This window comes from Zonotrichia leucophrys, chromosome 11, assembly GCF_028769735.1.
Source record: "Zonotrichia leucophrys gambelii isolate GWCS_2022_RI chromosome 11, RI_Zleu_2.0, whole genome shotgun sequence".
NCBI classification, from domain to species: domain Eukaryota; kingdom Metazoa; phylum Chordata; class Aves; order Passeriformes; family Passerellidae; genus Zonotrichia; species Zonotrichia leucophrys.
In genome coordinates, this window is record NC_088181.1 from 13,449,023 (window position 1) to 13,473,093 (window position 24,071).

The following is a 24,071-nucleotide window of genomic DNA, read 5'->3' on the forward strand; positions in this document are numbered from 1 at the left end:
ATTCTCAGAACAGATGAATGAGGATGTCTCCTTTCACAAGATCCAAACTTTCCTGTTATTAATCCTGTACATAAAGACCTTTTTACAGATAATTTTGTGACTGTGCAATTCTCACTAATGCCTTAAGAGAGCATCAAGGGAAACATTGCACATCACCATTAACATGACAGCAGCACCTCAGCTTTCATTCAGGACTCCCATCTGACAGTTCTTACCCAACAGCCACCAATCTTCATTGTCCAGCTCACAATGGCTGAATCCCATTGCTCTGCTGCACACACTGCCTCAGCCACATGCCTCCTGTTGTTCCAGCCTGTCTCTCTGCTTTTGTTAAACTGCTATTTTTGTACATAATAAATTCAAAGACATAAATACTGGCAAGTCTAGGAAGCTTGACCCTGCATGCTATTCTTGCAATGCAGACTGCAATTTCAACTCTATTTGATAATCTGATACACAATCCATATTTCAAAACAAAGCTGAGTTTAAAACCAGCTGCTTTTGTTCTATACCAAGATTTTACTGCCTAACAAACACAAATGTATTTATTTCACCTAGCTCTGTATACAGCAGAAGAGACAAACTCCTCATAAACAAATCAGGGAATTTGAGGCCACCTGATTAAAGGAATCAAACTTTTCTTTATCTGATCTAATGAGTAGATCCCATTTTATGATCTGTAACAGTAACTCCAGACTTTTTAGAAAAATGTAAACTAAATTCTGTCACTGTCTAATTTTCTGTAAAAGCAGTGAAATGTAATTACAAACTCTAACTTTTTCTTTGAAGGAAAAAGCCATCTCCCTTTATCATCTTTACACAGGTGCTGACTATGAGGAATCTATGCAGGCACAGGTAATTAAGATTTCCACTAACAATGACAAATTGTGTTCCTTACCTTCCCCAGACACACAGCCATAAACCACAGTACAAGCTAAATGGCATATTTATCTAAAACAAGACACTTAAATTCAGGTTTCCAGAAACAGAACTTCTCATTAGGACAGCAGCTTAATCCTCTTACAGTTTGAGAGAAGTGGGCAAAATAAACTGAAAGGTGAAAAAGTGCCCTCAGCAGAGCTCCAAAGTGCACTGGAGGAACCACCTGCTGCTCTGCTGGTACATGGCTGCTTACACAAAAGCAGCATGGTATTGAGTTGTTTTACCATTTAAAATTGTGATACTAAAAATAAACAACACATAACCCTCCCCAAGTGACCAAAAATAAGTTCAAAAAACAACCAACCAAAAAAAGATTGTTTGTAAAATTTTCCAAGCAGAATCTGCAGCTACTCAAAGATCACAATGTTCTTCAGGAATCTGTCGTTGCAAGTTCCCAAAATAAAACAAAGTCTCACATGTAAATAATGGATTTGTAAGAAAATGGACTCCTAAGAAAACATACTGACAATGAACTATTAAATGTAATTAAAGGTTTAATGTTAATAGACATTTCATGGCACAAAGATTTAAAAAAATAAGACTGCTACCTTCTACAGATGTAATGAAAATGAGAGAATACACAAGTCTAAAACCTCCTCAACATGTAGGAATTTCTCATCTCCTCATAGAACAGATTTAAATTAAGCACTGGCAACACAAGTCTTAAACCCAAAGATTTCTAGCCACACTTATTGACCAAGATAGAAAAAGAGAAGCCTAAAATTTTAAAGTAGTTTTTAACATAACACTGATTTGCTGAATTGCTACAGAGATATAAAATGAGCATCAGCATGATGGACAAGGTTTCAAGTCTGTGGGCAATTCAAGGTATAATAATATTCTTTCTTTCTCATCTGACTTAGCAGCAGATGCTTCAGCACACAACAGACAGACTCAGAATTCTTTTAGCCCCTCCAAAGTAAAAACCCCCCAAAAGTGCATTTAGGTAGAGAAGGATGGGATTGCCTCTGCTGACAACAGTTCACATTCAAAGCCAGCCATATGAAACTGCTCCCTAAATGCAACATTCCACTGTCAAATCTTATGCACCAAACTTTTAGGAAGTGTTTCTTTAGGAAGGGAACAATATCCTGGGACCCTAATCCTGTTTGCAGTTACTTACATGCTTAAATTTAATGCTATGTGCATTTCTCCCCACAGCAGCAGAAAAGTTCTCTTTCCACAAAATAATTGCATTCCCTCATTAGTGACCTCCAATAACAATGTGTACTTGAAACACTTGAAGGTGAGGTGCTCATGCAGGAATATTTAGATAAATTAACATGGAAAAAATAATACTTTAAAAACTAATTTGTACTGAAGCCAAACTTCTCAGAACACTTTTTGTCTTTTTGACTTCCTACAGGGAAGTCATTCCAAGCCATTTTCAGAAATTTCAGACAAAGGCCCTCACTGCAGAGCTGGAAGCTCTCTAAGGTCAGCAGGGCTCAGAGCTGAGTACCTGCACTCACTCCACCCTGCACTGGGGGTCAGCAGATTTCATGTGGCAGTTCTCATTGACCACTATGGTCAAACTTGCATTTATTTCAAACCAAGTGTTTCATCCACAAGGAGTGGAAATATTTGACTATGTTTAAAGCCTTGGTTTCAACATAAATACAATCCTCATTTCATCTCTTTTAGTAATGAAATATTACCTGTCCTAAATCTCCCTCTGGGTCTGAATTAGACAAATTGTTTTTTACTCTGGGTTTCAACTGCTGCATCATGATCTGATGCCTTAGTGCACAGTTGCTGCATTGTATTCTCAAGGCAGTTGCACTAAAATAGGAAGGAGAGTTTCACATATTTTTGTGACTTCTAGAATTTCTAGTAGTGTCAAAGGACTCGAGGAGTGTCTCATAAATCTGAGCTGGTGTTTCAGTGAAATTTCAGCCAGCACTGCTGTGCACAGGGACAACTCCCCAGAGAGCTCTGAAAAACGCTGCAGCTCCCTGTGCACACTCAACTACTGACACAAACCAACAGCCCTGCACTCACCAACTCTCCAGAAGCTCAGGAGGAGCAGGGAGGCACTCCAGGCTGCCCCTGCATTTCTGGCAGTGCTGAACCCAGGCTGAGAGAGCCCCCAGCTGTGCAGGGCCGTGCCCTCCCTTCCCAGAGCCCACTCCCACACAGGGGCAAGACCCTCACCTTTACCCAGCCCTGGTAACAGCTGCTCTCCCTGCAGTAACACCCTGGCTGAACCAATGCAATGGTGCAAAGCCTGTGATTCCACCACCTAGTGTCCTCAACTCTTACTACAACCCAGGCAGAGGCACCCAGCTGAATAAACACAGCACCATGGGAGGATCTGGCCGTGCTCAGGCTCAGGAATAAATTCTGTTTTAGCAGGCAAAGCAAGCCTGCATCTGCCCTCTCCCAGTCACAGCTCCAGGCACACCAATGCACTAACTGCACAGTGTCAGTCTCACATCAGCAACACACAAATGCAGGAAGCAAAAATGACTGCTAGGAATTTTTATAGAGATAAAGAAAAAAAAATCCAGAAATTATTCTAAATGAAACTATTAAGGGATGAGAACTTGATTAACTAATCTTCCAGAGTCATTCATTATATGAAATAAAAATTCATCATCATGATGCAGAACTGCACAAATGTCCAATAATCAACAGGAGGAAAAAAGGCCAAAGAAATCAATTTAGACTACAAGTCCCATTATTTGCATCAACTTGCAAGTATCTGGAGATATTTACAAGCTTTGTTTGGAACACTTAGTTGTTTCCAACCTACAGAATGAAAATAAAAATATTTTTAAAAGGCTCCTACTCTCATACACTCCCAGCAAACGACACACTGTAAAAACACACCAGGGTGTAAGCACAGTGTGAGTACAAAATAAAACCCACTCTGCAGATTGCACCATTCTGTACCAAGTTTCACTGCAGAGACACCTGTCTCTCAGACTCCTTTTTATTAGTACACCTTTTTCTTATGGACAGTAAGTACAAAGGCAACTCTTCATAGCTCACTTCTTTCTTAACTCCAAACTGGGTCAACCAAAAATGCCAGCATTTTCCTCCCTTCTGAAGCACTTGGGCTGCTATTTTCACTTAGCTTTGGTAAGTTGCAAGTCCAGAACTAATTTTAACAGTGTATAATTTTAACAGTGCAAATACCTCAGTTGCAAGCACAGTGCTAATTTTAACATGGTAAATAACTCTCTCACTGGATTGAGATGTTTAATACAGTTCCTTTTTGTTACTTGCCTTAATAATAAAGTGTTTCTTCTTACAGTACCATGAGTTGTGCTCTGAACTTACCTCTTGTCTATTTTACCAGAATGCCTGAAGAGCAGAACATCTCTTTTTATTCAGCAGCTGCATTAGACTGTGAAGCACATTTCAGACACAGCTACCTACTCTGCAAATATGACTTGTCAAAGTTACCAGCCAGAAGGTGCAGCCAGGACACCTGGCACTGCCTGGTGCTGCTGAGCTGGGCCAGCACAGCCCAAGGCTCAGCACTCACAATCACAGAAGCATCAACAAATCAGTGTTTGACTTCAAAGTCCATCAGGGCACAGAAGGTACAGAACACACACCCAATATTGAAAGGAAAGCATTGGTAAATGTCTTAAAAGCTCTGCCTTTTAGTGTAGATGGGATGATTTAAACTGCAGGATGGCTCATGGATTCAGTACTGCTGCTGTGAGAGCTCACTGCCTTCAAGCCAAACGTTCAGTGAAAACCAAGCTGAACCTGCTTCAGCAAACACTGCCAAATTCAATGTTCTTATATTACAGTTTTCACAGACATTACAGTGATCCTAGAACACTCAACTCACTTCATCCTTCCCTCTACTATTTCCAGACTAGAAAGAGACCTGCCTTTACTGGTGAAGCAGTTACCTGGGTATTTTTGCTGTTTGAGAGTTTTGTGTTTAGTTTTCTTTCAGTCTGTTTGATGACTGAAAATGATAAAACACTGTCTGTACACATGGGAAACAAGAGCAGACTAACTGTGGCTGAGAAGTTACCAAAGCTTTGAGAGACTTTGAACAAGCATGGTCTTAACTGGCACATAAAACAATTCTAATTTCCGAGCCCTTCATGTAGACAATTTTTTTAGTGTACAACAAAATAACCAGATTGAGTTCTGAGCTAGTAGGAACTACAGCCATGCTTAGAGAAGAAGTGAAAGATTTGCATTAAAAAACCTAGGAAGACATACACAAATCATAACTGCATCCCTAGGACATAAAACAGATGCACTGAACTTGTCAATTACCAACTCAGCAGGCTGAAACTACTCAAATTATGAGTAAGTCATAATTCAGCACTAAAACTGTACATAATAATACTGTCACACTATCTACCAGGCTTTTGAAAACAAGAGTCCTTAAAGCAGAATAAAACAGGAGAAAAAGTTGCTACATTAGAAGTTCCCTTTGAAACACAACATGCCATAGATACACACCTTCTCCTTCCCCCAGCTCAGCACGGTCTGGCTTTGCCTCTTTGTGCTGCCCTTCTGCCACCTTGACAGCCACTGCCCTGCAGATGGCCCCCAGCTTGCGGTCCAGGGCGCGCACTCCGGCCTCGCGCGTGTACCTGCGGGAGAGAGCGGCTGGGCTGGGCTCTGCAAGGAACACACTCCTACCAAACACAGCCACACAAACGGATGGCACACAGACCAAAACCTTGGGCTACTCCACTACACAGGAAAAAAAAGAATTTGTTTTTATCAAAAATAATTGTGGTTGCTGATAAAGTTGTAGATAAATTACTGAGCGGGAAGACATGACTAACAGCTGGTGCCAAACATTCATGAAATGCTAACCAATGAGCTCTTCCTGGATGCATAAAAATTAAAAGGAAGAATTATTTTAAAACTTAAAATATACAGCGCACTGGAAGTTGAGGAGCTGGCCATGAAAAAATATTTTGTTTTAGTCTATGAACTAAAAAGAAGCACCAGGCAGTAACACTGCCAAAACAGCCAAAATACTGCTCATAAAATACTTCAATTCACTGAATCAGTAACTTTTTCCATTGGAAATGAGCTGGTTTCAAGTTCCAAAGATGTTTTGATCAATACATTTGCTGTCATGTCTAACAAAAACCCCAGTTCTAATGAATAGAAGCTATTTAAAAACCCTGTATTTTAATTTTTTAAACCTAATTCAAAATCTAAACAAATGTACCCATCAAGTCACAAGGGAAAAAAGGAAGCCTAATTTCCATTTTTTGTATGAAAATGATAGAAATAGAACATGGTTCTTTAAACTACATGTTATCTGCTGCCAGGGCCATGGCTTCACACAGTGCAGCCACACCAGCCTCAGGTATTCCTGTTTATTCAGGGCCTTGGCAATTGTGTCAGCACAAGTGAGCCACACCTGGAGAGCAGGAGCAAGGATTCTCCACAGAAAGGATGTTCTCTAGAGGAGGCAAGAGCTGGGGAAAGAGCAATCCCATAAGCTATCAACTCTTGAACTGCTGAAGCTATTAAGGACAATACATACTAAAATATATCTGTATTACCACTTCATAAACTGATTTATAAAAGAAGGTATTTACACTGAAAGCAATGAACAGATTTACCTGGTAATTATGCCCAAAGTGGTTACTTGGGGAATCTGTATTTGCTGTGGAGTCAGACCATGTAGTTCAAGCTGTTTAGGAATTAAGTGTCTATGTGCAATTTCAATTTTTTCTTCTTGTGTGTATCCTTCAAAAAAAAAAAAAAGGCATTTATTTATTGATGATATTTTTGCTTACATACTACAATATAATCAAATCTCTTATCTTTTACAAATCTTTTACAATGATTGAATTTAAGAAAAAACCTCCCCCAGCTATAATTTACAAGGCTGTTGGTATGATCCTTTGTGGCTATTCATAACTTCATGCAAACATGAAGAGAATTTTAGTTTTTCAAAGATGTTTTTCTTCATTGGAATCTTAAAAAGATGCATCAGCCAAGCGACCATTAGAATACAAACTAATCAGTGAAGGAAAATATCATTACAGAATGTATCCATGTATCACCACAGACTGGAACTGAATTTTCCTGAGTGCTAAATGCTTTAAAATCATTTTCTTGAGTGCTAATGCAATGGTAAATAGTATTCTTGTGACAGAGGACACAGCAGAGGCCTTTTAATGACCCCAGCCATGCACTCCAGATTCCTGGCAGGCTTTCCTTAAGGAGCTGCCTTTCATTTCATCAACACCCCAAACTTGTTTAAGGACCTGCAGCAGCCATGCAGTGAAGGCACTGCAGTGTTACCTGGCACCTGGATAACCTCCATTCTGTCCAGCAGGGCAGGTGGGATTGTGGCTGTGGTGTTGGCTGTGGCTATGAAAAGCACTTGGGACAGGTCAAAGGCTACATTTAGGTAGTGATCAGTGAAGCTGTGATTTTGTTCTGGATCCAAGACCTTAACAAGAGTGAACACAAAAAAGTCACACAAATGTTCAATCAGAAGTAAATAAAATATGCACATTTTTATTATATTCCATTTGGATCTGTCCCATCTGACTTTAGAGTCATGAAATACATTATGGATATCACTAAACTGTGACTACATGTCACATCACAGGTACAGCTCAAAAAGCCACTTCCCCTGAGTGTGGCTGCCCTTTTCTAGAGGTGCTGCAGCGTTTCCCCAGCCATCAAGCACCTCCCCCAAGCTGCATCTCCATGACCCTTCACCCGTGGTAGAATGGCCCTTCAAGGACTCACAGCAACCTGGGAAAAGCAGCCCACATGTTCCATGGGACAAGGAGAATTCTCCAAGTAATCCCTGACTCCTGCCCTCACCTGCTGCTGGCAGCTCTTACTCTAAGCTTACCTCTTACTCCTACACCAGCTTGTGAGACCTCCCTTGTGAGACCGAGGGGGAGAACACAATCCCAGCCTCAGCTGCTGGCACAAAATCACCTGCCCCACTCTTTCTGCTTTGTCCAGGTTCATTACTAAAGGAGCAGTACAAGTTCTTATTGCCCACAACATCCCAGGCAAGCTCTGACCCTTGGTGAGCCCTGGCCTTCACAACACAACAATTTTTCTTTTTGTTCCAAAACAACTGAGACAAAACTGAACAAGCACTGCAGACCAAAAAAACAGTCTGACCAAGCTCAAAAATCTACTGATTACAAGTAGAGCCTCAATAACTGTGTTGTCTTCCTATTGGTTTTAGTAGAACTTATGTGTGCTAATGCAACACTTGCCTAAATTTAAGATTAGGTGATAAATATTCAATCCAGATGTGGAACACAAGGGTATTAAGATGCTGTCTTGTAGATTTTTGAACAGTGCCACAAAGAGGAAGTTCATTGTACACAGCAATGTACTCCTGGCTCCTGTATCACCTGAGAACCACCTTTGCCTCACACCCCCTGAAGTGCAGCCACACTTTTCCTTCCCACACGATGAATGGTCAATGCTACACCCACACAAAGAATTCTCATGTCACAAATAATGGGACCCATGCATCTCCTGAGAAACAGCACTCCACTGTCAAAATAACTTCTCTGCCTACACCCAAATGAATGCACACAACCTGAATTATAGCCAAGAACAGTGGTGATAATTAAAAAAAAACAACTGAATTTGGGGACTTCTTTGATAGTTATAAAATAAACAATTCTGAATTTTCATTACTCTTCAATTCTCGTCAGGCTTTGAAAAATGAAAAATCTTTTCAAAAAATTAATGATCAGAACAAACTGAAAAAAGAAAAAAAATTCTTCTATTGCAGAATATCAGAATCACAGCTGACTTTTCTAAAAACCAGAATATATCTGGATTTTATTTTGAAGAGCTGCACAGATTTAAGAGCAGTTACACATTCCCCTTAATAGTGAAATCTTAAAACCTACTGAAGCATATGCTCCAATTCTGAACCTAGGGCTGAACTCAGTGAATGCCACTGTGCACTGGCTCTAAGCTATTCAAAAGCTTTTCTTACCCTCTTCAGCAACAAGTTGCTGTCATTTACTCCCTTCTTTACAAACAAGGGCAAAGGCCTTGAAGAATCCTGACAAGCCAAGTCCACTGATACATAATTCAGAGCCAGCCCAGCCCTGAACCACAGGGAGACACAACACAGCAGCTTCAAAACAAGCAGGTCTATATCAAATATTAGCTTCCCACACAAAGTCTACTCTTGCAAATTTTTCTAAACTGTTTTAAATAGCTAATCCTAATTCAACTTACTTCTTTTTTTTAATACTAATATCTCCACAGAATTCTAGTCTATCTGCTGAAGTGTTTGCAATTCCAAAGCTGCTGAAAAACAATGTATTCTAACGGACTAAATTGGCATTTTGACACATTTATTTACATGCATGTTTCTCTCTCCTTCTAGTCTGCAACTAGAAATCCTTATGAACCTGCTAAGTGCCAAGCTGGTGATAAGAATGTTATTTATGAAGATATATAAAATACTGATGCAAAAAATACCATCCAATAAAGATAATGGAAACAGTAATCCAAACCAACTCGGATTATATCTAAAAATGTGAATTATCTGAGAGAGTGAATTATTTTACAAGGGCTGGAGATCCTCTGGACTCATAATTCCTTGTCATGGTAACTGTTTTTTAGAATAAGATACAAAGCAATGTCCTGCCTCTGTATTTCAAACAGACTTTCCAAAGCAAATAGAACTGTTCTTCAGTTAGGTATCTGTGCTGAAGTTCAAGCTCAAAAGTTTTCCAAGATACTCAACTAATACAGAAATATGAAGCACAAAAAGAACATTCAGTGCACAAAATATCTTGGCTAATTTATGACAGATAGCTCACATGCATACAAAGGCTTCTCTGTAACAGCCTTTCATTACCACAAAATCCAGAATAAATTCCATGAACATTTAATTGCCTGGCTATGCTCCTGGTCTAATTTCCCTGCATACAAATAGTCACTATCAGGCACTTGGATCCATTTCTGTTTTCTTCTGGTTTTAACAGAGGTCATCTAAATTTAGACTAAAATATTCCTTTGTTAATGAACAGTAACTGAAAATGAAGACATTCTGTCTTGCTGAAGCAACAGCTCTGCAGAAGCAATAGCACTAAGCACATATGCAGCAATTAGAAAGCACCAAGCTTTGCTCCCAAGCTCACAGGGATGGCAATTTTCTTCCTGAATATGCCTGTTGTGGACAGCAGGAATTTAACACACCTACACATTAAGGAATAAAGGATGTGCCTTTCACACTTAATGGTGGCACTGAGCAGCCAGGCAGCAGCTTGGTGACCACTGACTGCTGTTTGCTCTCCAGCACAACCCCACCTCTGCTCCCTCCAGATGGACCTTCCAACCACACAAACCACGAGAAGCAGAAGAAAATGAAGCTGTTATGTCCAGCCATGAGACATCTGCCCATCAGAAGAGGTAAAGCACCTGCCTGGGGATGTTTAGCCAGCAGTAGGGAGATACAAAGATCTCACAGGGGAGCAGCCCAGCCATGGTTAATAGAGCAATTACCTCTCCAGATGCAACTAATGGGCAATTAGCAGGGCTTCCATAAACCCTGCAGCCCAGGCAGGCTGTGGGAAGTGAACCTTGTGAGGTTTAGCTGCAAAAATCCATGACAGGAGCAGAGCTGAATATCCCTGAGAAAATGGTTTTAAAAGATGGAAAACAGAAACATCTCAAAGCAGCAACGAAGTACCAGAATTCCAACACAACCAATTAAACAGGTATTAATTAAATTTGTTTGCCTTCAAAAATGACACAAGAGAAAACCACAATTGTTCTCTACTGAAGGGCAGGGAATGAAAAAAAACCCCAACACCCAGCAAAGGTTGAATAAAATTACCAATATTAATATACAGATCTAGATTCATGATTGGAACACTCTTTCCAAGAAATCCCAAATCATTGTGTCTGCATAGCAAACAACAGCCAGCTAAATAGTAAAATTTGATTTTCAGGTATTTTTATCCATTCTTTGACTAGAATTAGGACAGCTTAGTTCAAGTATCTAAAAGACAAATGACAGGAGAGGTATCAGCAAACTCAGAAACAGAAAGCATTACACTTTCAGCAAAGTGTAAATAAAATCCCTCAGAGGAACAGCACAAGGAACAATGTATTTATTACACTTTTCTGCTTGTTTTCTTTGCACTTTGAGGCCCTTCATGCACCCTAAAAAAGTGAACTACACTCTTGGTAAATGCACAGGTAAAGGACCATAACTGTCATTTTTAAAAGCTAAAGAAGTGAAGCCACGCTATTTTCTAGCACATTTAAATTACTACTAGTTCATGTTAACATGCAAAGATCAAAACAGAGCTCTCAAACCACAGCCTGTTCATACACTGATTTTCAAAGAACTCCTTGGCCTTGTCAAAACAGTAATTTTCCACTATCTAGCAGGAAGAAAATAATGACGTTTGTAGGAAGTCAATTGACACTTCATTTGCAGAATGTCATACAGCATCCAGATGAGCTCATGACACCTTAATTTAAGCAGCATTTTTCATATTTAAATCACTGCATTAAGCACTGTCAGTCAAGAGAGTCGTTAGAATGACTCTGTAGGCAAATACTATCAGAACCACTTTCACCCCCACCTACTAAAGCTACCACACCTCAGGGCTGACAAGTGAGATGCTGCTGGGATTATGCCCCAAGTCACTTCTGTCACTTCAGGCTAGCTCAAATAACGTGGGTATTCTTTACTAATGCCTCTCCTTTTGACTGAAGCAGGTACAGACCATGCCAGAAGCAGGGCAGCTGCAACAGGGGGAACATGGCAGCCCCTGGGGCAGAGAGAACACAGAGAAGGCAGAGTGTAAAACTACAGCAGTACAAGGAATCTCTAAGCATGCACAATACCAAAACCATCACTGTGCATCAGTGCTGCATCTGCCCTGGCAGCCTCAACAATCCAGCCTGGCCCAGCCCCTCTGTGCCAGCACCTCCCTCATTCTCTCCTCTGCCATCCCTGCTGGCACAGGAAGATGGACACAGCCTTCCTCTGCCCAGGGAAGGGCAATGCTTTGTCTCTTCCCCACACCTGAGGACATGCTCCTTCCTCTCTCCTGCAAACTGCCAGAACAGAAGCACTGAATGTGCACCAATCAGTGGAAAAAGAAATTGCAATGGGATATCACATCAAACTCCAGAAAATGGAAATTGGGATGAAGGTTCTGACAACTCCTTACTGCTGTCTGCTACATGATGCATGAAGCTTGCAAGGCACAGGTCTCAATTTATCTTCCTCATGATCACTCCAGTTTTGGCCTCCTGAAAGCCCAACTAACCTAATTAATAATATCTCAACACTTGATGAGATTTACAAAATATTCCAACAGTATCTCATTCACCAAAGTCATCAATTGAATCTCCGGAATGTTGTGTCTTTAAGCAATCAACTTTGACAACTCTAAGACTTTTGTGATAAAATAATTGTAATATCTGTTTCAAAATTAGAGGAATTCATATGTGAGTGCCAGAAGTTCAGAAAAAATGCACTCATGGAAAACCTGACTCTCATGGAAAGCCAACACTCATCACACCATAATCAGTCAAGGAGTGGGAATCTGTGACTTACATGAAAAATCCAAGTTCAGAAAGTTAATTGCAACACTAATTAAAGAAATGCTCCTAAAAGAACATGCATCTAGCCCATATTATGCACTGGGTAAACTGCTTAGCACCAATATAAGCTGGTACCATCAAAAGCTTCGAAAATATATTAAAGGTGTTCCAAGAAAGAAAGGGAAAACTTGAAGAAGCCTGGTCTAGGTCCTCTACAGGTCTTTCTTAGCTAACAATATAGATTATTAAAAATCAATGTCTTGAAGTCCCCCAAATAAGTGATGTTCAGGGCTTGAACACTATTTAAATACAGAAACCACCCCAAAATCTATCCTTGTGTTCAAGCACAGCTCACTGAGACTTCTGTGTTACTCAGTCACTGTGTAACAGCATCTGCACTGTGCCCAAGGAACTGACAGGAACCCCCCATGTCAGAACTCAGCAGCTGATATTGGAATAACAGAGCTGGGACCCTCAGACCTTTTTTTGTCCAGTCAATCTTGTGAGTCCAGTTTAATTCTTTTAAAATCAAACGAAACCATGCTTGCAGTTTAACACCTCTTACCTCAAGCAAGGCTGCTGCAGGATCCCCCTGCAAGCTCTTTGCCAGCTTATCCACCTCATCCAAGAGGAAAACAGGATTGTTCACCCCCACAGTCTTCAGCCCATTGATGATCCTGCCAGGCATGCTGCCCACGTAGGTGCGCCTGGAAAGGGGATGGGGAACAGGAGCAGCAACATCAGAGACAGCACAAATAAAACTCCAGGCAAAACAGAAGAACAAGGAGCACTTCAACAATTCTTGCTTTTTCTGCAAAAATTTGCAGAATACTTGATAAAAACATGGGATATACAACAGTGCTATACAAGCAATTGTAACAGCAGATGAAAATTTGAGTTCCATGGTGAACGAGCTGGTTTGCAAAGATAATAATTTGCATTAAAGTGTATCCAATCTTTATAGCTTGTGGACATCTTAACATGTTCCAGGACCAGCATCATTGTACTGTAAGAACAAGCAGAGGCAGATTTGGGAACCTCATTAATAAAAACATTTTCATAATTACAACGCTGGGATTTTGTTATCACAACAGAGTTCACACAGCATGTTACAAAAGAGAGCAAAATTCCAATTATGCTGAACTGTCAATGTCCCCTTGACAGCATGGTTTAATAAACACCCACCAAAAAGAACAGTATTTAATGTCATTTCAATATGAAATGAAAAGGTGAACGCTGCAATGGAACAAAAAATGACGAGTTTGAATTTATTTAGCAAATCAGTAACTTTTTTTTCCATAACACACAGAGCACAACTCCATTTTACAGATGTATGCAACCCCTGTTTGCTGCATTTATACACTCATTTCTGCCTGTGCCATAACTACTCAAAGCACTATAATTAAGAGTATGTAATTCTGAGAAGAAAGAGATACACTGAGTGCTGAGTTACAGATCTGGCTCATGACCCTCCCAAAGCACACAAGCACAACAGGCCTGCTTTGCCATACGATCTGCTTCACTACTGTCCAAAATAAACAGGATGACATTTACTAACATTAAACCAAAAATACCACAGGACTAATTTCAAAAAATACTAGAGATGACTTTAAATATATAAAAACCCCCAAAACCCAACAAAAACAGAACCCAGACCACACAGCAATGGTGTCAGTTCCATGTAACATTTAACCACTGAGGAAACAAATTGCAGTAAATAACATTTAATTTTAATTTAATTCTAGATCTGACAAAAAATAAAAGATCTTCTAAACAGCCAGCAATGCAGGAGAAGTTCAGTTTGCCTGTTACCCCTTGCTGAGGCAGCTGCTAGACTGAAGCAGCCAGCAGGCAAGAGTTGCTCCCCTCAGTGCTTTTGTGCAGTCTCAGTGTGCAGCAGGGAGGGGATTCTCTCAGGAGGCTGAGCTGTGGAACGTTCATTACAGATCAGCACTCTGCATGGGGAGCTCTCACACAGCCTCCTCCTCCTCCTCCTGCACACCCACAGCCCTGCCAGGACAGGGAGAGCATCCCACAGAGCGCATTCAGAAAATGAGGAGACTCAGTCACAGCTGCAGTTCACAGCAGTGAATCACTTACCAGTGTAAATAAATGTGTCACTGTAGCAGTTTGGGAATTCCTTTGGTTTTGGGGGCATTTGGGTGTTTTTCAGTTATGGGTTTGGGTTCTTTTCCTTTTGTGGTGTTGGGTTTTGTTTGGTGGTGGTAGTTTTGTTCTCCTCTGGGTTGTTTTTACCACAAGATACTCCCTGCACTTGAGAATAATTTTATATGCTTCAGAGACAATGCAGCCCAACTGTTTCAGTATTTTGCTTATGGTAGTAATAGGGTAACATAATTAGGTAAACATCAAACATTCTTTGTTCTTGCTTGCTAAATTATTCTCAAGTGCATGCTTTAAAACATTACACTTTTTTAATGCATGTTTGTGTTTCTAGATACACAGTTTTACTTGGTCCTTTGAATCCCATAAAGACTTGAGCTATCCATGTTCCATTGAGTTTTATGAAAGAGGCTGGTTTATAAACTCAATGAAGGCAAAGAGATGCAATAGTCTAAATCTGTAGTACCCCTTCATTTACTAGACATGGACCAATACCTATTTTATTATACTAATAATCAAATGCTTGAGCTCTCCAAAGTTATTAGGGGAACACATCTCAACAAAAGAATCCTTGGTAAGGCAGGCCCTGCAGGTATTTACATATAGAACCAGCCAGAATATATTACAATTACAAGCAGATATGGTCATTTATCTGTCTGGCTGTTAACCTTTGCCTTCTAAGATGTGAAACTAAATGCTAATGTTTAGGAACACTATCACTGAATGTGATGCTGATTTCATTATTTTTGCTAGGGGTGAAAGGAGGTTAAACAATATCCTACATTGCTTTGCTCATTTTTTGATGCAGTTTCTTTCCCTGCATTAAACTCAGAGGACAGTCAGGTTTGCCCACTCAAAACAGGAAGCACAGAGCAGGTTTCCTACTTACCTCACTTGTGTAGCAACACTTAAAAAACCCAACCCCTTGAGAGCTCCAGGCAGAGGTCTGCAACTTAGTATCTTTTATATACAGTGAAAAAGTGCCTTTAAACAAAACACTAGAGTGGTATAGTATGTCATCAGGCACTGTGTATCCTAGAAAATGTAAAAAAACCAGGTGGGAAATCCAACCTTCTTGGTTCTCCCAGAGTAAACTGGGAAAGCCTAGGAAATAGAACCCTTAAAGCAGTGGTAGATTTATAGAAAGAAAGAAACAAGACTCACTTTCTTCATAGTGATCTCAAGACAAGTAGTTTTAAATAATTTTTAACTGCAGGGCCTTGCACAAAGTCACAGCCTTTTTGGTTTTTTTTGGAGTTTTTTTTGTGCAAGGCCAGAGATTGCATGCACTCAAGGGTTTTACAAATCTATCTCTGCTTTGTACTTGTCTAACAAAGCCCATCCCCCTCCTGGGTGAAGCTGTTTGAAGTTTGTTTCTCTGTGGTGCAAGAAGGGCTGTGAGGGAAGGTCTGCCAGCACAGCTGTCCTGGTGAGGGATCCACCTCTGCTCAAAGAGCTGCACCTGAACAAGGCTTCAGCAAAGGCAGAAGTGAACTGTGCAAGCTTCTGAAACTGCAAAGCAGTGGTAATGCAGGAAGGAGTGCTTCACATGAAGGTGACAAACTTCACACTTACCTCACCAGCACCACTTTAAATAAATGGCACAATTACATCTTTCCTTTTCAGCAATAGAAAAAACACACAACAGAGAAGACCATACATTTCCTGTGTGATACAAAATATCAATACCCAGGAGATTTTAAAAGCAATGAGCTTCTTGGAAGAAAGTTCTATGTCATTCTTCAGGGGAGAGTGGTTTGTGGGGTTTTTTCTTTGTCTTTTTTAATACCAGTAAATGACAAATGTAAACCAACATACTTTAACACATGGTATAGATGAGGGGTAAATGCAGACAACAGCTGAAAGATGTCTGATCAAGGAGTTCTGGTTTGGTACCAAGAGGATGATTTCATTTTGGGAATGCAGAGCAATGCCTGCCACTCTTCACTCAGTCAGTGCAGGATTCCCAAGCTGGATCCCACAGGATCCCCAGTGAAATGGCCAGACCTGGGCAGCTCCAAGTGCCACATTTATACACCAGGTGGGACAGCACAGTTACTGGTACAGCACAGCCCAGCCTGGTCTGCTCCATCTCTCATCTGCACCTTTCCCCAGAGTGAACAAGTGAAAGCTATTTCAGGCACTGTTTGCTTGCAAGTCAAGCTGCAGCAGTTCCTTTTGAATGTTCCAGTACATTTGGTACATTTTTCTACATGTTCAGTACATCAGTAGGCACATACAGTCCTGTTCTCCTGCAATGTTAATGGAATCCTTAACTTAAGCCCCAAAGCCTAATAAAGAGCTTATAGGAGAAAAAAATCTAGGTCTTTAAGGTGTAATATTAGAAGATCAGCCTGCTCAACAGTGAAACTCAGAAAGCAACAGTCTGTGTCTGCTGCACTTCCAGACACCTCCCTGTGACTGCCACCAGACTGCCAACGTGGATTCACCTACTGGGAGTAACCTGAAGGATTTATTCACACAAAAGGACACTACAGAGCTCTACAGAAAAGCTGTAGTTCTAATCTGATTAAATCTTACTCTGAGAAAGAGGAAAACTAACCAAAGGAGAATTTAAAATCCAGTATGCAACAGGTGGGTTTGATTTTAGCTACAAAAAACTGGAAAAAGCAGTTGGCTACAAAGGACTCCTGGTACCAACTGCTCTGAAGTTCATCTTTAAACCATACAATTGCTTGTTGAACAGTAACCACACAATATTCTTGCTAATTCTAGATTACATTTTCCTTTGCTGGTGAAAAATAAAATCTCTTAGCAAATATTTCCCATTGGCTAATTTGATACACTTTTTAATATGAAATTTATAAGTTAGCCTCTAACATGAATTAATAACTTAATCATGCCCTCAAAAATGTGTGACAGCCACAAACACCTGAATTAAAAAGCTTTTTAGAGGCTCTCTCATATGACTCTCCCTGCCTTTACTCTTTATGAGCTCTAAGCACAAGATAGGAAATTTGACTTTTGTTTATAATGTCAAGCTCAAGATGGGGCTTCCCTGTTACAAAGGACTGAGTCCTGCTCTGCTCTGGAAAAGTTACTTTCCATAATGCTGAGTATTCCACAGCCTCTAGTGGCTTCACTTCGAATAGCACATGTTGTTGAGTCACATTTTAAGTTGTTTTTAGGACATTCTATTTTAGGTGTACCCTACTGAGAGTAGCTGCATAGCCACTGAGCAAAATTGACTGTTAGATGGTATCAAAAAAATAAGTGAAAGCTTTTAATTCACAGTATTCACCTACTGCTGTAAGGAGAAATTTTATTAAATAGCATGACTTAAAGAAAACCTGACTAAAATTCATTATTCCAGATTTTCTACACTGAATGCAATAAGCATAAAATATGTGTAATGGAAACAAAAATGCTGCAGTGATGTCTGGCAGTTACTTGTCTCTGCTACCCATTCATTATGCCTCCAGGTGCAAGGATGGAGGAATGGACTAATACAAATTTAAAATACTAAATAGTAGATACATAAAGAGCCCAACATCAAAAACAGTCCTAAGGAATGTCATCCAAAAACTCTCCTTTGAAACCTGCCAGCTTAGGTGTTCTTGTATAAATGTCCTTTTGAAACAGGGAAACAGTGCACAAACAAGTCCATTGCTATCCTCTAGCAACTTTCATGTATCACTCCACGTTTCCTCTTGTCTTTTAGCAGCAAACATGGTTATGAAGGAATGCATTGCTACCACAGGTTATATTGGATAAATAAATCTTTACATCTCTCTTAAAAAGCAAAAAAATCAAGTTTGCATTAAACCTCCTACAGAATTTTACTTCAAAGTGTTAAAATAACTGGAGATTAAATCCATTCCCTATGAAAATAGAATAGAGGAAAGAATAAAGGCTGTACAACAGCACTAAACATCCATTCCCATTGAAATTCTCTCCTAAGTAACACCACTGAATAGCAAGGAAAATCAATAAATACCTACCATTGTTTCATAGAAGCAAAAATTCTCTGTATTGGCTGAACAGTGAAAACAATCAATACATTCTGCAAAGAAAAACTGCAATTAGGCAAAGAAGAAGTAATTACCTGTGGCCTCGAATATCAGACTGATCACAGACTCCTCCTAAAGCAATCCTGTGGAATTCTCGACCCAGAGTCTTTGCAATGGATCTTCCAACACTGGTTTTACCAACTCCTGGGGGCCCCACAAAACAAAGGATGGGTCCCTTGAGGTTGTTTTTAAGCTGTCGCACAGCCAAGTACTCCAACACTCTCTTCTTCAGTTTCTCCATGGCGTAGTGGTCGTTGTCCAGCACGATGCGAGCGGCGCGGATCTCCAGGCGGTCTGGATGGACAGCACAGGGATCAGCACACCTGCCCTGCAAATGGGGACAACTGACCCCACAGAGGAACAGATCCCCTCAGCAGGGCAGCCCCCCAGCTCACACACAGCACACACAGTGCTTCTCTAAAACAAGGTACTAAAGTTTGCTTTAATCTCCTTTTTAGTTAGACAGATTATAGTACTGACAATGACACAGTACTGATAATTATTTTAGCTTTGGATGTCATTATCATGACTTTCTATTTCTGTATTCATGTGTGTTTTTATTCACTGTTGCTACAGAGTTCAAAGTAGCAATCACCTGGGTCACACTCACAAACTTTGCTTAAAGTAAAAACACCAAACTTCACGTGACACAGCATAATTTTAAAAGATCAAAGAGCAACTTCCACCAAAAAACATTCTGCTAGGACATGGCTGTCAACAACATTTTACTCATTTGGGGATTCTTTGAATAATACTGCAAAGTAAATGTAGGCAGATCTTTTTACAATTTCATGATTAAAGAAAATATTTACAAGATTTGTAAACAGCCAGGGCTCTATTCCAAACCAGCAACAATTCATCACTACAAGTACCACCAGAAGGGTAGAGATGGACATGCAGATGTGCTAAGTCCACCTTGTGCACAGTAATTTTGCCCATTTAACCTACTTGTGCTGGTCAGATGTCTGTTGGTCATGTTTGGTTTCCTACTCTTCCCTCACTCTCCATTTTTGCACACTGTATCTGTATTAACAGTATCACCCTCTACTCACAACTCCAAAAATTATGGTATGAAGCAGACACTGTTTTTTACTACTCCCCAAGCTGTAATTATTAAAATTAACTACAGTTGTGCTTTTTTATCCTTGGGTTTCTTACCACACTTGCTTAAGATAAACCAGAATCTTCTTCAGAAAGACCAATGTTACAGAAATTCCCAAAGGGGCTTTTTGTCTGACGTACAAAAAATAATTAGATGCTCATTTCTTTGATACATACTGGCACAATTTGTAATTAGTAACACCTTCATTTTTTAATCAAACTATTCTTAACACTTTTTAAATCAACATTCTTAGATACACAAGTGAGCTAAACAGGCTATTCAGTCTAGAGCTACACAGGCTATTGAGTGAGACCTCTTAAAACTGAAGTCTAATGATTTACCTGGCCTACAGTAACTTATCAAGTGTTTTTACAAGACTGAACTAATTCAGTGTTTACATGATAGTTACTTGCTCTAAAACGTTTGTACACAAGAATCACCACTAAGAGAAGGGTTTACCTTTTGTACTCTTGTTCCATGGCAATTCTACCATCAGTTCCAAGTAATTTCTTGTCAAAGCATATTCTGGCATTGACTGAGGCATCTTCTTTAGTCTGGAAATGTAAGTACAGAATTCAAAAGGCCAACCAGAAATTAAATGCAAAGGAAGCCTCTACTGCACTGCAAGGCAGTGACTGCTGCCTGAGGTTTAAAATCATTTCAAGAACACAACCAACACAAACATATATCAAACAGGAAAAGGATTACAAGATTTGTTCTAAATTTTAAAGAGACCACCATTTAAAAGCCTCCTACCTTTTGATTTCTTTAAGACAAACTTTAAGAGCTTGTTCTGACATACTGGATGTTCTAATCTTTTTTTCTAGCATGACAACATCATCATGATCTTCTTCTTCCTCCTCATCTTCTGTAATGCTCCCGTGACTGATTCTTCTATTAGGACGAATAGCTACAACCTGTGCAATGGAAACAGAGCCACAGAATTGCACCAGTCTTGGTTTTAAACAAGCTGTGGACTTTGGCTCTGAACGAAAATCATGGCAAAAACAGAAGAATTCAGAAATCCAGAAAGTTTTAACTCTGGAAATTAACTTCAAAAAGTGTTATTGGTGCTACTTTAAAAAGTTACAGTTCTTTATAAATTTTCTAAGTAAGTTTATTGTACAGCCTAAACTCTCAAACAGCACAAAACAAGAACAAAACTGAAAGGAGCTATTTGTGATATTTCAAGCACTGCAGCCCATCACATTAAGCAGAAAAATGGGTAAATCTCTCTTATCTTTTTTCATTTCTCAACAACTTTCCAGTTACTAAACTATTTAAGTGCAGTTAGATGCAGCAAAAAAGTGAACGGGCTCCATTTTACAACACCCATTCTTTATCTGCAGTTCAAAAGCTGCCACTCATCTGCAATGCCCTCAGTAAACAATACACCTTTCAGTGCACAGGCCAGAACTCACTGGCTGCATACCATGCACATGAACTGAGGAATCTGAGCATTCACTTCATGTCAAAAAATGGTCACATTAAAATCAAAATTAAATTTAAAAAACATTAAAGTAAAGCCTAGGCAGTTTTAAACAAATATTTTGTATTTTGTGTATCTACACAGCCAAAGCTGCCAGCTATGGCTACACATTAAAAACACACAGATTAAAATCATGCATTCATTAGCCTGTTTAAAAGTGCATCTTAGTACTTATTTAGAACGTTTAAGTATCCCACATTTAAAGCTCCATACCCTTTTATCATCATCCTGCTTGGACTTTCTTGTTTTCTGAAGCAGCTTCAGGCCTTCAATCTGTCTAACCAGCAAAGGTATGGTCATCTTGAACCGCTCTTCCAGCCTAACAGCATCTAAAATCTGAGAGCAGGGAGTTGTAAGCAGCCAACACGTTCACAGTGATGGATCCTCACTCTGGGGGAAGGGAACATGGAGGTGCTGCTACTGTCTTGGGCCAGAGGGACAGAAAAGATGGATGGAGGAAAACAGGCAGCAAGAAAAGCAAGGAGAATATAGTACACAAATCTAGCCCTCAAGGGTATGGATGCCTGAACTACAAACCACTTCAAACTAGAGAAAATTCTCTTACCCTGCCTAGTTTTAAAACATCTTAATATTTCAGTTGCATTTTCTGTGGCAAACATCTACCAATGTTCTATTTTTCAATTACTGGCCCTCAGCAAAGAGATGGCCCTGTTAAAAAAGTTACAGCATCATCTCCTTGGCTAACCCAGGGGAAAAAAATCACCTTGTGCCTTAAGGTTTTCATTCAGAGATTTTTTTTGTTTATTTTGTCTTTTTAATATTTTGTACATAATTTCATTTTCATATTAAATGAAGTTAATGTGTGGAAATGGGTAGAATTCTGCTCCTCTGTATTTCCACAGCCTCCACCAGCTGCCCTTTTCTTTAGAACTTCTAAAAATGAAAAAGTGACACACCAATATCTAACATAGCTTCCTCCAGCAGGATATTCAGCTATAGTACACACCTTCCCTTCACATTATACTGCATTAATTTCTACTTGTGGTGCTTTGAAAAAACCTAAAACACTTTCAATTCCAGGTGCAGCATAAGCAGTTATAGAAGAAAAGGAAGAACTTCCAAAACACAGCAAGCAAATACAGAAATCAGATGAATAAGCACCAAGCCATAAAGATAATTTTTGCACAGATTTATTTTAATATATGATAGAAATTTAACCACTGTCTCAGTGTTTAAAGAAACCCAGACTTCAAGATGTTTTTTAAAATATTTAAATCTAATACTAAAAGTATTTTAATTCTGAAGTTATTAGTATTAAGGTACGTATACTGATCAGTCAGCTGGGATAAATAAGCAAAGTTTCAACACAACCTGAAGAAAGATTTATCATCTTTACTATGAGAACTTCATGCTCTACTTAATTAAGTTTAATAAAGTGAACCATTTCCAAGATTTCCCAACTAGATCTATTTACCTTAGGCAAGTTCTGCCACATGAACATATAAACACTTTAAACAACACCATCAAACCATTTTGCAAGCACTCATGCTCAGCTGTAACACAAATCCCTGCTGGCATAATGTTATCACTGTACAGTCACAAGTGTAAGCAATTCCAAAATGACCTAAAAGTGAGTGACTCTAAAACACAGCACACCTAACTAGCAGTGAAAGTGCTGAAGAAGACAATACCTGCAGCTTCTCCTGGTTGGTGGTTCGGATGATGGAGGTCAGGATATCTGGCAGAGCTTCCCTGGGCAGATTGTCCAGGAGGCGCCGGAGCTTTGCCACTGCAGGCACGGACATGTCCAGCATCTCAACCAGCTACAACACACAAGGAACAACACTGATGGCTGCTGGGCTCCTTCTGGAATGATCTCAGTGCCTCTCTGACCTAAATATCATTGTGTCTTTCAGTGTGAAGCATGTCCAGGTAGTTTGCCAAAAAGCAACTGAAAGAAGTTCACCAAAAGTTCACAGATGAGGCACTAACTCAGCATAGAATGCCAAGACCTTGAGCTTTGTGCCTGTTTCAGAAGTTCAAAAGTATCATTGTTGTTTGCAGCATGTTTTTCAATACATACATCTCCTATTTGCCCCACACACCCAGATTAAAAACTTCCCCATGACTCTTTTTCAATATATTATTTAAATTCTGAATCACTATACTTCTATTGGATATAATTTCTTATATTTTTGTAAAAATTAATCAAATCTTTTACTAGACTGTATCTATAGTGTTGCTATATATGAAACACCAACTTATCATAGCACCAACACAAGCAGTTGCACAAGATTCAGCTGCAATGAGCTGGGCAGACACCCTGGAACTTGGCACAGAAACCTCAAGCTGTAACAGCAGCATTTCTTTTGTAGCAGAAATACTGAAACTCTACTAGTTGCTGAAAAATATAGGAACTGGAGAAACAGAAGGGCAGATAGAAAACAAATAAAGAGCCTAAGTATATCCACAGGTTATGTGACACACAAGAATAAAACAAATTACCTGTACTGCATACTTGTAGAATTGCTCTGACAGCTCTCCAAGCTCCTCCTCAGATTTATGGCCATTAGTGAACTGCTCCAGTCGATCCAACTGCTGCACCTCAGCAACGGGATAGGGCTTCTCCTTCAGCAGCTGCAGGACCTGGAACCGGCACAGGCCTGTCACCAGCAACGTGTAATGGGGCTTGGGCCAGTTGCTACCAACCACCTGAACTGCCAGGGCAGCAGTGCCAATCCTAGAAACAGAGCAGATCTTGTATTATCTGCCACCTTCCACAGAACATTTTGTGTGCTCCCTATCAGAAGCAACCAAGCTGTAGTTTGCAAGACCCTGATGGGTCATAGTTCCTATTGTGAAATAAAATCAAATGATCCAATTCCCTTTGTAACACAGA

The 24,071-nt window shown here is 39.8% G+C and overlaps 1 protein-coding gene across 1 annotated transcript in view; it reads right to left on the reverse strand.

Moving 5' to 3' along the window:
• LONP2 (lon peptidase 2, peroxisomal) overlaps nucleotides 1–24,071 on the reverse strand; it is a 36,788-nt gene that overhangs the window by 11,715 nt on the left and 1,002 nt on the right. Inside the window, exons 2-11 of the mRNA XM_064723007.1 lie at nucleotides 23,678–23,912; nucleotides 22,864–22,995; nucleotides 21,425–21,547; nucleotides 20,479–20,639; nucleotides 20,182–20,276; nucleotides 18,656–18,914; nucleotides 13,031–13,172; nucleotides 7,198–7,348; nucleotides 6,510–6,636; nucleotides 5,383–5,516 (exon numbers count right to left, since the gene is read on the reverse strand). Of these exons, the coding sequence (XP_064579077.1) occupies nucleotides 5,383–5,516; nucleotides 6,510–6,636; nucleotides 7,198–7,348; nucleotides 13,031–13,172; nucleotides 18,656–18,914; nucleotides 20,182–20,276; nucleotides 20,479–20,639; nucleotides 21,425–21,547; nucleotides 22,864–22,995; nucleotides 23,678–23,912 (1,559 nt within the window). The remainder of the gene's footprint in view (nucleotides 1–5,382; nucleotides 5,517–6,509; nucleotides 6,637–7,197; nucleotides 7,349–13,030; nucleotides 13,173–18,655; nucleotides 18,915–20,181; nucleotides 20,277–20,478; nucleotides 20,640–21,424; nucleotides 21,548–22,863; nucleotides 22,996–23,677; nucleotides 23,913–24,071) is intronic.